Source organism: Terrapene carolina, unplaced genomic scaffold (assembly GCF_002925995.2).
Source record: "Terrapene carolina triunguis isolate 2854851 unplaced genomic scaffold, T_m_triunguis-2.0 Scaffold629, whole genome shotgun sequence".
Classification (NCBI taxonomy): domain Eukaryota; kingdom Metazoa; phylum Chordata; order Testudines; family Emydidae; genus Terrapene; species Terrapene triunguis.
The window spans coordinates 1861069-1873799 of NW_020664980.1; the positions used below are offsets into that span (position 1 = coordinate 1861069).

The following is a 12731-nucleotide window of genomic DNA, read 5'->3' on the forward strand; positions in this document are numbered from 1 at the left end:
AGCGACTGAAGGGCCCCTCGCTGCCAAAATGCTGCCGAAGACCCGGACTGCCACCAGGTGAGGAAAGGGATTCTCAGCCAGGGCCCGGGGCAAATTGCCCCACTTCCCCCCATCTGGGCGGCCCTGCCGACAGTTCTCTGGGGGCTCTTACTGTCAACTCTAAGCCCCCATTCAGGGCTTGTCCCCACAGAGGCCTATTCCACCTCCTGTGTTCCTCCAGCTTGTCACAGAGCTTTTCTAGCGAGAGCTTCCCCCCAGCGATGGGCAACTTTCTCTTTATAGCATTCTAGCAGTCTCCCTCTAACTCAGTTGGTCTATTTCTAATTAGCTAGGGGGTACCACCTGTTTGCTCCCAGGTATTCCCCACAGAGTCGTCATGGGCCTGTTAAGCCATGATCCTTCCTGAAGGCCCACTGGCACTGTGATACTGCCATAAATGTTGCTTTCAATGTTCACAGCAATATGAGTGCAAGGGATATTTGGTGCTACTGTCTCTTTGAGTATATCTTACAGGCATATGATATTTGCTTTCATGACAGACAGCATGTCAGCCTTCTCTGCAGGGAATCCCTCCACACTGGAGGTGAGGATTTTAAGTACCATCTTTGGCTGAGACCCGAGGAAGGGCCATTTATATCAACATCTATGTCTATATCGTCTACTGAAATCTTGGTGTGTGTTGTCCAATTTGGTCTCTCCCATGGTCTGTTGCAATGGGAGATTAACAGGGTCATGAGTCAGAAACAGCAGCTAGTAAAGTTAGACATTTTAAAATCAGCAAGTTCGTATAACTTCCATCCAAGAGTTTTCAAAGAGCTGGCTGAGGAACTGGCCGGACCATTAATGTTGATTTTCAATAAATCTTGGAACACCAGGGAAATTCTAGAAAACAGGAAAGAAGGTAGTGTTGTGCTAATATTTAAATAGGGTAAACTGGATGGCCCAGGTATTATAGGCCTGTCAGTCTGACATCAAACTTGGGCAAGGTAATGGAGTGGCCTTTGATGGTATTTGATTAATAAAGAATTAATGGAGGGTTAGGTAATTAATGCTAATCAGCATGGGTTTATGGAAGATAGAGCCTGCCAAACTAACTTAATTTTTTTTTATGAGATTACAAGTTTGGTTGATAAAGTGAATAGTGTTCATGTACTTAGACTTCTGTACAGTGTTTTATGGAGTATCACATGATATTTTGATTAAAAAATGAGACGATATAAAATTAATATGGCACACATTACATGGATTAAAGCTCGCTACTGATGGATGTCAAGGTGTAATTATAAATGGGGAATCATCCCCGAGTGGGTGGGTTACAAGCAGGCTCCCACTGGGCTCTACGCTATTTAACACTTTTATCAATGACCTGGAAGAAAACCTAAAATCATCACTGATAAAGTGTGCAGATAGCACAAACATTGTGGGAGTGGTAAATAATAAAGAGGACAAGTCACTAATACAGAGTGATCTAGACTGTTTTGGTATGCTGGGTGCAAGCAAACAATATGTGTTTTAATACAACTAAATGTAAATGTATACATCTAGGAACAAAGAATGTAGGCCATGCTACTCTCCCCTGGGATGAGTGAGTCTGAAAAAGACTTGGGGGTTGTGGTGGATAATCAGTTGAACAGAAACTATCAGTGTAAAGCTGTCGCCAAAAGGGTTAATGCAATCCTTGGATGCATAAACAGGGGACTCTTGGGTAGGGGTAGAGAGGTTTAATTTACCTCCGTATTTGGCACTGGTGTCACCACTACTGGAATACTGTGTCCAGTTCTGGTGTCCACAAGTCAAGATGGATGTTTAAAAAATTGTTAAGAAAAGAGCCAGAAGAATTATTAAAAAATTAGAAAACCTGCCTTATAGTGATAGACTCAAGGAGCTCTGTCTATTTATATTAACACAAAAAAGGTTAAGGGCAACTTGATTACAGTCTACAAGTGCCTACGTGTGGAACAAATATTTGATAATTCTGTCTAGCAGAGAAAGGTATAATATGATCCAATTGCTGGAAATTGAAGCTAGAGTTCAAACTGGAAATAAGGTGTAATTAAAAAAAAAAAGTTAGAGTAATTAACCACTGCAATTAATTCATTGTGGTGGGTTCTCCATCACTGACCACTTTAAAATCAAGTCTGGACACTTTTTCTAAAAAATCTGCTCTAGGAATTATTTTGGGGAAGTTCTATGGCCTGTGTTTTATACAGGAGGTCAGACTAGATGATCGCAACAGTCCCTTCTGGACTTAGAATCTATGAAAATAGAAAATAATCAGAGCTTCAACAGAGGGAGGTGAAGACGAGTATCCAGTATGAAGTCTTAAATGGGCAACATTAAGCAAATTTAACTGTACAGTACTTAGACTGTAAGCCCCTTGGGAAGGGACTGTCTCTTTGTGACGTTTGTGAACAGTGCTGGCACTAGGAACCCTCAATTAGGATACCTCTAGGCACTACTGTAATACAAATAATAGATTAGGCATGAAAGGTAGGTAAGTCTTATTCCAAACAGTGTCTGAGTATAAAGGCCATGGGGCCGCAGCTCATTGGTTAATATATCCACCTTCATCGGGAGAGGACAATGCTGAATAACTCCAAAAAAGTCACTTTCTGGAGTTTCAGCAGTTTCACATTCCACAGACAGCCTGCCTGGCCTGAAACTGGGAAACGTGGTTCTCTGCATTGATTCCTATAAATGCTTATATGCTAAGAGCACTATTAAGGCCACACCCTGCTCAGTGCCTGAGTGCCCTGTAGGTAGGGTTAGTGCTGACAGAAGCACAGACTTCCTTCTGGATGCTGTGAGGCTTCAGTCTGGCTTGATTTTGATGGAAGAAAGTAAAGCTTGAGGAGCCACTGTCCCTCTGGCCTGCCATCTGCACTGCTGGAAGAACATGACTGAGATGTCAGAGTGCATCTATCAGCCACCGACTAATTAGCAGACAGAACATGTGTTGCCTTTACCAATTCAACAGCCTTCCAAAATCAGCCAGACCACCCTTCTCACTCCAAAAAGAAAACCCCAGCACTGAATCCTTGGAGAGCACTTGAAGGAGGAGCTGCGTAGAGACGAGACAAATGCTTGGTTCTTTTCACATCCTTGTGTCAGCTTTCATTCTCTCTGCCACTCTCATCTCCTCTTTGCCGAAAATCACATTAATATATATGAATTATAGATGCTGTTATTATTATTCAGACTTTGATATTCTGAGCCAAAACCCATGCTCTCTTGGATGTATCACTTATTTGAAGGGATTAATTTAAACACATCCCAAGTTTCCTAAAAACTTTTAACCTCTCAAGAGCTCAGATTGATTGGAACACTAAGCTGGAAGCAGGGTTCTGAAAGCCAAAAATGTTGCAGGGTCACCTGACATCATAATCTATGTCTGTTCAATCCTCAATATTTGCAGCTGGGGATGTAGCTACAGTCTAATATTTGGTAGGAAAGCAGCCTATTCATTCCATCCATGGCTGTTGCTGGGAATTTAAGAGTTAAGAAACCCCATGAGTGTGAACAGGATGTTTTAAGTCTAAAAACTAAAAGTTCAAATTAGTCTTCATGGCTTGCCAGCCTAGTTCACCTTGGACAGTTACAGGTAAATCCAAGACTGGTGTTACTAAGAAAGGATCTTGGCTACATGCTAGGATCTACTGATTTTATATATGAGATCGGATGAACTAGTATAATTCAGTACCAAACCACGTGAGAAGCAGAAACTCCTGGCTGCAGCAGAGGAAACAGAAGTGAGCGGAGGCCATTACGAGACATTTCTGTCTCAGTTTTGTTAGTGTAGTAAAACTAAGCAAATCCTTTTAAACAATAATCATGATTCCTGCAAATTTACATTAACTGGATTCTTTCATTCTCAGATGAACCTGTGGTTTCTTTAATCCAAGAGGTATGTGCAAATTATCAAAAAGAACTATCGCCTTAGCCTTGGAATGATTATTTAGTGATCACCAGGTGTTGAAAGAGGCTTCTTTCCTAGGGTTCAATCCAACTCTCATTGAAGTCCACTGACCTGAGTGGGAGATGAATTGGCCCTTCTAGGGACTACACTTAAGCCCTTCTAGGGCCTATGCCATTTAAGCCCCAACGTAGGTCCTTGGTTGGAACTTCAGTGGTACATAGAGCTTCACCCAGCTCTCTGCACTGGGCTGAATTTCATCTCCAATGCATAACAACCCCTTACAGACTGTGAACCAAATTACAGTAGTTGCAAATATATTATGTACGTATATTCAGTTTATTCAAGTCAATGCAATAAAAATTATTTTAACGTGTGATTTGATAATAGGTATTTCCACTGATCAGGAATAAGTAAAATTTACAAAAGAAAGTCCTATCTACAAAGATAGTTAAAGGTCAAAATCAATAAAAAGTCAGTGCCCTTTGTAACCCAAACACTAATATCTTTCAATGTGGAAGTAGAGCTTAATTGTTGAAATATATTTCACAGATGTACAGTTTGGCCAAAGGCCTGCATTGCACTGAATGGATGCCCAAAGCTAGGCAGATGGCAAGCAGAATCTAAATGAATACACTTAAGGCCAGATTTTTTTAAAGGTATTTAGGTGCCTAAAGAAGAAGTTAGGTGACTAGTAGGACTTTCAGAAGCACCTATTCGCATCTTTAAGCACTTAAATGCCTTTCAAAATCTGACCCTTACACCTAAAGGAAGAACCAAAACAACAAAAATAGAAAACATCTGTGAACAGACGACAGAGCTTCCTCTGTACCCATATAGTGCGGGCATAAACCTGGCAAAGTAACATGAGATGGAAGTGGAGTCTGTAGCTCCATCCCAAAGGGGAAGAGCCACTGGAAAACAAGCATAATCTACCAGTCTAAATATAGATGCAGATGCTGCAAGAACAATTGCTCAGGGGAAAACAAAAATGTGAACTGTAGGTAAAAAGCTTTTTGCACGCATGAATAGAATTACACACCTCTACTGCCATGGCGAAGCAAACACAGGGAGAGAAACCACAGAGCAGAAAGTCACAGTCAGGAGGGCACTGGAGCTCAGGGCACAACTCCAGAAAAGAACACACTGAAACAAATCCATCCTCAACCTGAACCAATTAAAATTTCAGACTGAACTAGAGATGGGGCCAAAAAGAACAGCCCCAATTGCACAGACATTAAGGAAGTTTGCAGTTATCTTGATACCAAGCAGAACACAATCCCAGATCCAAGCACCACTTTGTACTGGGAAATATTTAACCCAGTTTTGGATCTGAATTTAGTGCTCAGGCCTCTCTGTAATTTGACTCTGTAAAACCCAATCCTGAGAGGTGGTGAGCACTTTCAATTGCCACCAATTTCATCGGGAGAGGTGGGAACTCGGAAGTTTACCCACAGAAAGAAGGAAAAACCCCAATGAGCTGGGCTGCATATGGACAACAAGAGGAACATGAGAATAAAGGCACCACTTAGAGTTGAATGCCATCTATGACTGACACCTACTGGATCAGACTGTCAAAATACTCCATCACTCTTGCAATTGGGGATAACAGCATCAGCTCCTCAGAAGTGAACTTCACCCCCTACATACAAGAAAATGGACAGAAACAGGTGTTCTAGTGGTCTGACAGCTAGCGAAGACTAAAGGAAATCAATTAAATATCCTCAAAAGATATCCCTCAGCAGCCTCAAAGCCAAAGATAAAATGTTGATTGTTCATATATTATAAGACCAGAAGGAACAATTACATCACCTAGTCTGACCTCCTGTATAACACAGGCCATAGAACTTCACCCAGTTACTCTTGTATTGAGCTAAAACATGTCTTCCGGAAAGGCATCCAAGTCTTGATTTGAAGGCAGCAAGAGACAAAGAATTCACCCTTCCCTTGCTAGTTTGTTGCACTGGTTAATCACCCTCAATGTTAAAGATGGCACAAATTTTTCTAATTTGAGTTTGTCTGGTTTTAACTTCCAGACATTAGTTCTTGTTATGCCTTCCTCCGCAAGATTAAAGAGCCCTTTAGTGCACAAAGCTATTGAATCAAATTTCTGTACACATATCAATGAATTAATTTTAATATGTTATGTAGAGATAGTTGAAATTTGTCATTTGAAACATTTTTGTCAGTGAAAAATGGCTTTTTTGTCAAAGCAGCAATTTTCATAGGAAATGTTCAATTTTGACCAACTTTCTTTGGGGGCGGGGGAGGATTTTGTTTTTTTAAGGAAAACATGAACTTTTGTTGGAAAGTTTCAACAGAATTTGAAATTCTTCAAGGGAATAAAAACGACATTTCCGGACCAGTTCTAATTTGATGTGCCACAAGAATTCAATTAAAGTGCACACATTAGGTGGCACATATCTGCCCTTCACAGCTCAAGCCGTGGTCTCAATATAGGCCGGAGTAGCACTTTTCACCATTGGCAACAGTCAACTAGGTAAGAACTGCCAGAATGGAGCAGTGCTCTGTCAACTTGCCTTCCCACCTCCAGTACTGCCCCTTCTGGGCCTGGCTTCCCCTCTCTAGGACAAGGAGGAGAGGGTGATGTAGGAGCCAGCTACAATGCTAGCTGGCAGCTCCGCACCCCCAGAAGCATTCTTAGATATTGCCAATAGGTGACCATTTGTGCCGTCTGATGAATGCAAATGGGTTGGATTGGAATTCAGGGCAGAGAGAGAGCGAGAATATGGCCCATTTATTTATTTACACCTGTGTCTGAGGAGACAGAAGGAAGTCCCTGAGTGAGACAGGAAGAGATGTGTATTTGTAAAGAAAGGCAGGGAAAGCTTTTCTGACAGTTCTTAAATAAATAATTATCCAGCACTTTGAAATCAGAGGTCATATGCAAAATGAGTGCAATCTGGGGACAGGTGGTGATGCCAGACAAAGCTAGTTACAAGCTAAAACCATGGCAGTTCTCTAGGAATTTCAGCATCTGCACCAAAACCCATCAAACCTGCAAAGTGATAATGACTTTCATATATTCTATGCTCTCTGCAACAGCTTTTTATTATACAAGTAGCTTACTGCAAGCGCTAATAAAGATTTCTCACAAATGAGCCGGTTACAAGGATTTTCAGCAGATATTTGACATTTTAAAAGCAGATAAATATCAGACAAATTTTCAATGGGAGTTTTGCCAGAGTAAAAAAAAAAAAGTGTAGAGAGTAATACAGGAGTTCATCTGAAGTTCTGCCTGAGAAAGGCTTAAGTAAAGATTCCAGGATTAAAATCTATATCTACATTATAAACAAAAAACTACATTAAAAGAACATTAAGGTTGCAGAGTTAAGCACTCAAGTTAGGAAATGACAGAATTAAGGTTGCCTGTGCAACCCCTCATTCCCTCTGTGTGTGTCTGCATTATGATAGAGTCTATTATTACATGATCTAGCATGGAAAATTTCAGTCCAAATGGTTGAAGTTTGACAAAGTTATAAGCAGCTGAAACCAGGATCTTCTAAGGAGATCAGTTGGGCAATCCAGGCAGCGCTAATTGTGTCATCTATAATAATGACGTCTAGAAATGTCACTGAATTACAGTAAGTATTTAAGAATAGACTAGGTAAATTATAGGACATTAATGTAGAAGAGAGCTCAGCGGTTTGAGCATTGGCCTGCTAAACCCAGAGTTGTGAGCTCAATCCTTGAGGGGGCCATTTATGGATCTGGGGCAAAAATCTGTCTGGGGATTGGTCCTGCTTTGAGCAGGGGGTTGGACTAGATGACCTCCTGAGGTCCCTTCCAACCCTGGTATTCTATGACTGTAAAGCACCAGAAGATTACATGATGGTGCTTTACAGAAAGCAGGTGAAGACAAACAAAATACAAAAGACAGTTCCTGTCCCAAACTGCTTACAATTTAACACAGACAGCACAACACATTGCATAATACAAGGCTCCAAATCCAGGCTGGAAGGTGCCCATTTCAAGTCACCCGCTCTGTGCTGCTCTGTGCACGCGTATGTTCCAGTTACCACAAAACAACCGGCACTTACCATGCTCATCCAGTAAGATGTTGTCAGGCTTCATGTCCCTAGAAGTGACAGAGAAGGGGAAAAGGGATGTCAGCATAGAATGGTGACACATAATGTGACTGTACAAGCCTAGGGAAAGGTTTGTGCGAGATATATTATTATAATTTATACAGCACCCACGTTTGCTGGCATTTTACAGACAGGAGTAAGAGGCTTGGTATACCAGAGACCTTGTGGGGTGGGATTATCCTGTATTTCTTCCTCTGTGAGCCGGTGATCCTTAATTTAGACATAATTAGATTAATGATGATAAAGAAGTGAAGGGAGAACTGGAGTTCCTATGATATGATCATGTGGCTGCTTTGGTTTGCAGTGTCTGGTTCTTGATAGTCCAGCTAGATTAGTGGTTCTTTTTACTATTAGCTTTGTTTTGATCGGAAGTAGTATTTGTTAGACCCTGGTCCAGTCCTGCTCTCAGAATGGACACCAGTCTGTTCATAGGCGCCGATTCCTTGGGTGCTCCGGGGCTGGAACACCCACGGGGAAAAATTGGTGGGTGCACTGCACCCACCAGCAGCCAAGCTCCCCGCCTCGGCTCACCTCACCTCCGCCTCCTCCCCTGAGCGCGCCGCATCCCCGCGTCTCCTCCCAGCGCTTGCCGCTGCAAAACAGCTGTTTTGCGGCGTAACAAGCTGTGGGAGGGAGGGGGGAGGAGCGGGAACGCGGTGCGCTCAGGGGTGGAGGTGAGGTGGGAAAGAGGCAGGGCCGGGGCGGGGATTTGGGGAAGGAGTCCAATAGGGGCAGGGAGGGGGCAGGGACTTTGGGGAAGGGGTTGGAATGGGGGGGCAGGGAGGGGGCAGGGAGTCGGGGCAGGGCCGGGGGGGTCGAGCAACCACCGGCTCCAGGAGAAGTTGGTGCCTCTGAGTCTGTTGTAAGGGGATCCAACTGCTGAATCTCACAAGCTGCTAAGCTTCCTGGGTCTGGACAGTGACTGGTCACTATTCCTAGCTCTGGGTCTCTCAGGTGCACTCTCCAGGTGCAGACCCCATATCTGCCACATTCTTGGGCAGTGGGTCCTTACAGTCCAGCCACCTAAACCCTGGAACCACTGCCACAGCCCTCCAGAGCCTCCTACTTGCTTCAACATGTTTATCACAGAGTCCACTGGCTGTGGAAGCTCTTGTTTTCCTAGCTTCACCCTTCAGGAACAGTGTGGTAGGAAAGCCAGGAACACAGTTTTAGCATAGGAATTTCTTAAACACATACATACTTTACTCTTAAAAAGCATGAGACAGTTACAGATCCTTGGAAACCAAGAAACTCCTGAATGAACCCTCCTAGTCTGATTTCATCCCATTTTGCAAATCCCCAGGTTTGTTCCCGCCTGCCTTCACTCCTTCTTCTGGTCCTGGAAGGCCCCTTTTGTTTAGAGAAGCACCCCTTTTTAAAACAGACCCTGTCCCTCAGCTCTCCCAGCCATTCGCTTAGACCTGGGTGGGGGAATTCCAGCCCCCTTCCTTCTCTCCAGACAAGTTTCTGTGAAGAGCGTCCATTTAAAGTCAATGGTCCTGCTCATAGCAAATTCATTGTTTTACTAGTGCAGAGCCATTCAGTGCTAATAATCCCTGATGTCTCTGTTACAGAATCACAGAAATGTAGGGATGGAAGGGACCTCAAAAAGTCATCAAGTCCAGCCCCCTGCATGGAGGCAGGACCAAGAAAACTAGACCATCCCTGACAGATGTTTGTCCACTTGTTCTTAAAAACTTCCAGTGATGGAGATTGCACAACCTCCCTCAGAAGCCTATTCAGAGGTTAACTACCCTTACAGTTAGAAAATTTTCCCTAATACCTAACCTAAATCTCCCTTGCTACAGATTAAGCCCATTACTTCTTGTCCTATTTTCAGTGGACACAGAGAAATACTGATCACCTTCCTCTTTATAACAGCCCTTAACATATCTGAAGACTTACCAGCTCCTGCCTCGGTCTTCTTTTTTCAAGACTAAACATGCCCAGTTTTTTTTAACCTTTCCTCACAGGTCGCATTTTCTCAACCTTCTATCATTTTTGTGGCTCTCCTTTGGACTCTCCCATTTTTCCACGCCTTTCCTAATGTGTGGCACTCAAAACTGGACACAGTATTCCCGCTGTGGCCCCACCAGTGCCGAACAGAGGGGAACAATTACCTCCCATGTCTTACATATGACACTGCCGTTAATACACCCCAGAATGATATTAGCCTTTTTTGCAACTGCATCATATTGTTGATTCATATTCAATTTGTGATCCACTACAACCCTCAGATCTTTTTCAGCAGTACTACCACCTAGCCAGTTATTCCCCATTTTGTAGCTGTGCATTTGATTTTTCCATCCTAACTGTTTTACTCTTGTCTTTATTGAATTTCATCTTATTGATTTCAGACTGATTCTCCAATTTGTCAAGGTCATTTTGAATTCTAATCCTGCCCTCCAAAGTGCTTGCAACTCCTCCCAGCTTGGTGTCATCCACAAATTTTCCACTCCATTACCCATGCTTTCCAAATATAATTTCCCCACTAAATGTCAAGTTTTTGCTACAAAATGGATGGGCTAATTCACAATGATTGTTACAATTACAAATAGTGTTCATGAAACCAAATAGAATTCATATTCCTCTCTTGGTAGTCCATCGATCCGATGATGACAAAATCTGTGCAGATCATCTGTTGATGGTCTTATGGTGTGCCCTCTGATGGCTGTACAAGCCAATTCTAGAGGTGCACATTTTGCTGCAGATGGTGCATGGGAAGGTCGCGGTCAGTGGATTGTGCGCTGCTGATGCTCTGTGACATCGTTCGCGTGCCTCTTGTAGACGCCGGCAGCGGTCTTCCTCAAAGGCGATGCAGGTATTTCTGACTGTTGCACGCCACTGTGTTCTGTCGCTGGCGGCGTCCTCAAGGTCCCTAGGTTTGATACTGCTGTACTGCAGATTGGCTTTGATGGCGTCCTTGTAACGTTTCCGTGGACGACCTATATGCCGGATGCCCTGGGAGAGCTCACCATACAGAAGCTGACGGGGGATTCTGTTGGCATCCATGCGGCTGATATGACCGGTCCAACGTAGCTGTGACTTCATGATCATCATTTCGATGCTTGTCATCTGGGCTCTCTCGAGGACCTCGAGATTGGGCACTTTGTCTTGCCAGCGGATCTTCATGATGTTGCGGAAGCAGCGCATGTAAAATGCTTCGAGCTGCTTGATGTGACGCCTATATAGTGTCCATGTTTCGCACCTGTACAAAAGAGATGAAAGAACAACAGCTCTGTACACAAGGAGTTTTGTGGATGTTGTGGTGGATGTTGTGGTGATTTAAAACTTTGACACGCAGACAGCCAAGTGCCTGGCTTGCTTTGGATATTCGGGCATTGATCTCATTATCCAGTGATCCATCACTGGATATGACACTACCCAGATATTTAAAGTTCTCCACTACTTTCAGCTGAGTGCCATTGATGGAAATACTCGGGACAGAAGCATTTGATCCAGGTGCAGGTTGATGGAGGACTTCTGTCTTTCCGAGGCTGATAGTTAGTCCGAAAAGTTGCGAGGCCTCAGCAAACTTGTTGACAATGTGCTGGAGATCATTTTCAGTGTGAGCCATGAGGGCACAGTCGTCAGCAAAGAGTGCCTAAAGAAGGAGTTTCTGCACTGTCTTAGTCTTTGCATTCAGGCGACAGAGGTCAAAAAGTGAACCATCGTGCCGGTATTTCAAGTATATACCTCGGTCCAGATCTTTCATTGCATGGTTAAGGACACATGCAAAGAACAGGTTAAATAGGACAGGAGCGAGAACACATCCTTGTTTCACGCCGTTGGTGATGTTAAAGGGGGCTGATGTGGCTCCATCAGACAATACCTCGCCTGTCACGCTGTCATGAAAAAGGCGTATAATCTGGACAAATTTTCTTGGGCAGCCAAGTCATGTTAGAATAGTCCAAAGGGCTTTCCTGTTGACGGTATCAAACGCCTTTGTCAGATCTATGAAGACAGCATACAGGTGCACGTTCTGTTCAATGCACTTCTCTTGTATTTGTCTGACAACAAACACCATGTCGACTGTGCTCCGGCCAGGTCGAAAACCACATTGACTTTCAGGTAGATTTGCCTCAGAAATACTGGCTATTAGGCGGTTCAAGATGATGCGGGCGATGATCTTCCCTCCAACAGAGAGGAGGAATATGCCTCTATAGTTTCCACATGCTGCTTTGCTGCCTTTGTTCTTGAAAAGAGAGACAATAGTTGCATCGCGAAGGTCCTGTGGTATGTTTTCATCCTCCCAGATGCTGTGGAACGCTGCTAGTGCTGCTGGACCTGCTGCTTTGTATCTCTCTGCTGGTATCCCATCTTTTCCAGGAGCTTTCCCTGAACTCATCTGGCTAACAGCTTTCTTAATCTCATCTATAGTGGGCGGAAAGTCAAGATCTGTCTTTAGATTTCACAGAATTCATATTAGACACAGACCTATTCCCCAATGTGTCACAGTATTGTACTAATAAGCGTTCAATCACATCATAGAATCAAATCATATTTTGGAACAAAACAAAAAAAGCAGACGCTTCCCCCCCTTCTGCCAGGTGCAATCATAGGAAGGCTCTAAAAGTGCAAAAGCTCTGTTTACTTCAGAATGTTCTGATTGGCATAAAGCAGACCTCCCTTGGGTCAGCAGACTTAAACAGGAGACACATATCAAGCATATACAGCTTTCTGCTTCACATTCAGTTTTCACATGGCGG

General features: G+C 43.5%; 1 protein-coding gene across 3 annotated transcripts in view; it reads right to left on the minus strand.

Annotated features, from left to right (window-relative positions):
• The window catches only part of STK32A (serine/threonine kinase 32A), a 90072-nt gene that overhangs the window by 29254 nt on the left and 48087 nt on the right, over positions 1–12731 (minus strand). For all 3 annotated transcript variants that reach the window (XM_026659458.1, XM_026659455.1, XM_026659454.1), the window contains one exon: positions 7975–8012. In XM_026659458.1, coding sequence (XP_026515243.1) covers positions 7975–8012 — 38 coding nt within the window. The remainder of the gene's footprint in view (positions 1–7974; positions 8013–12731) is intronic.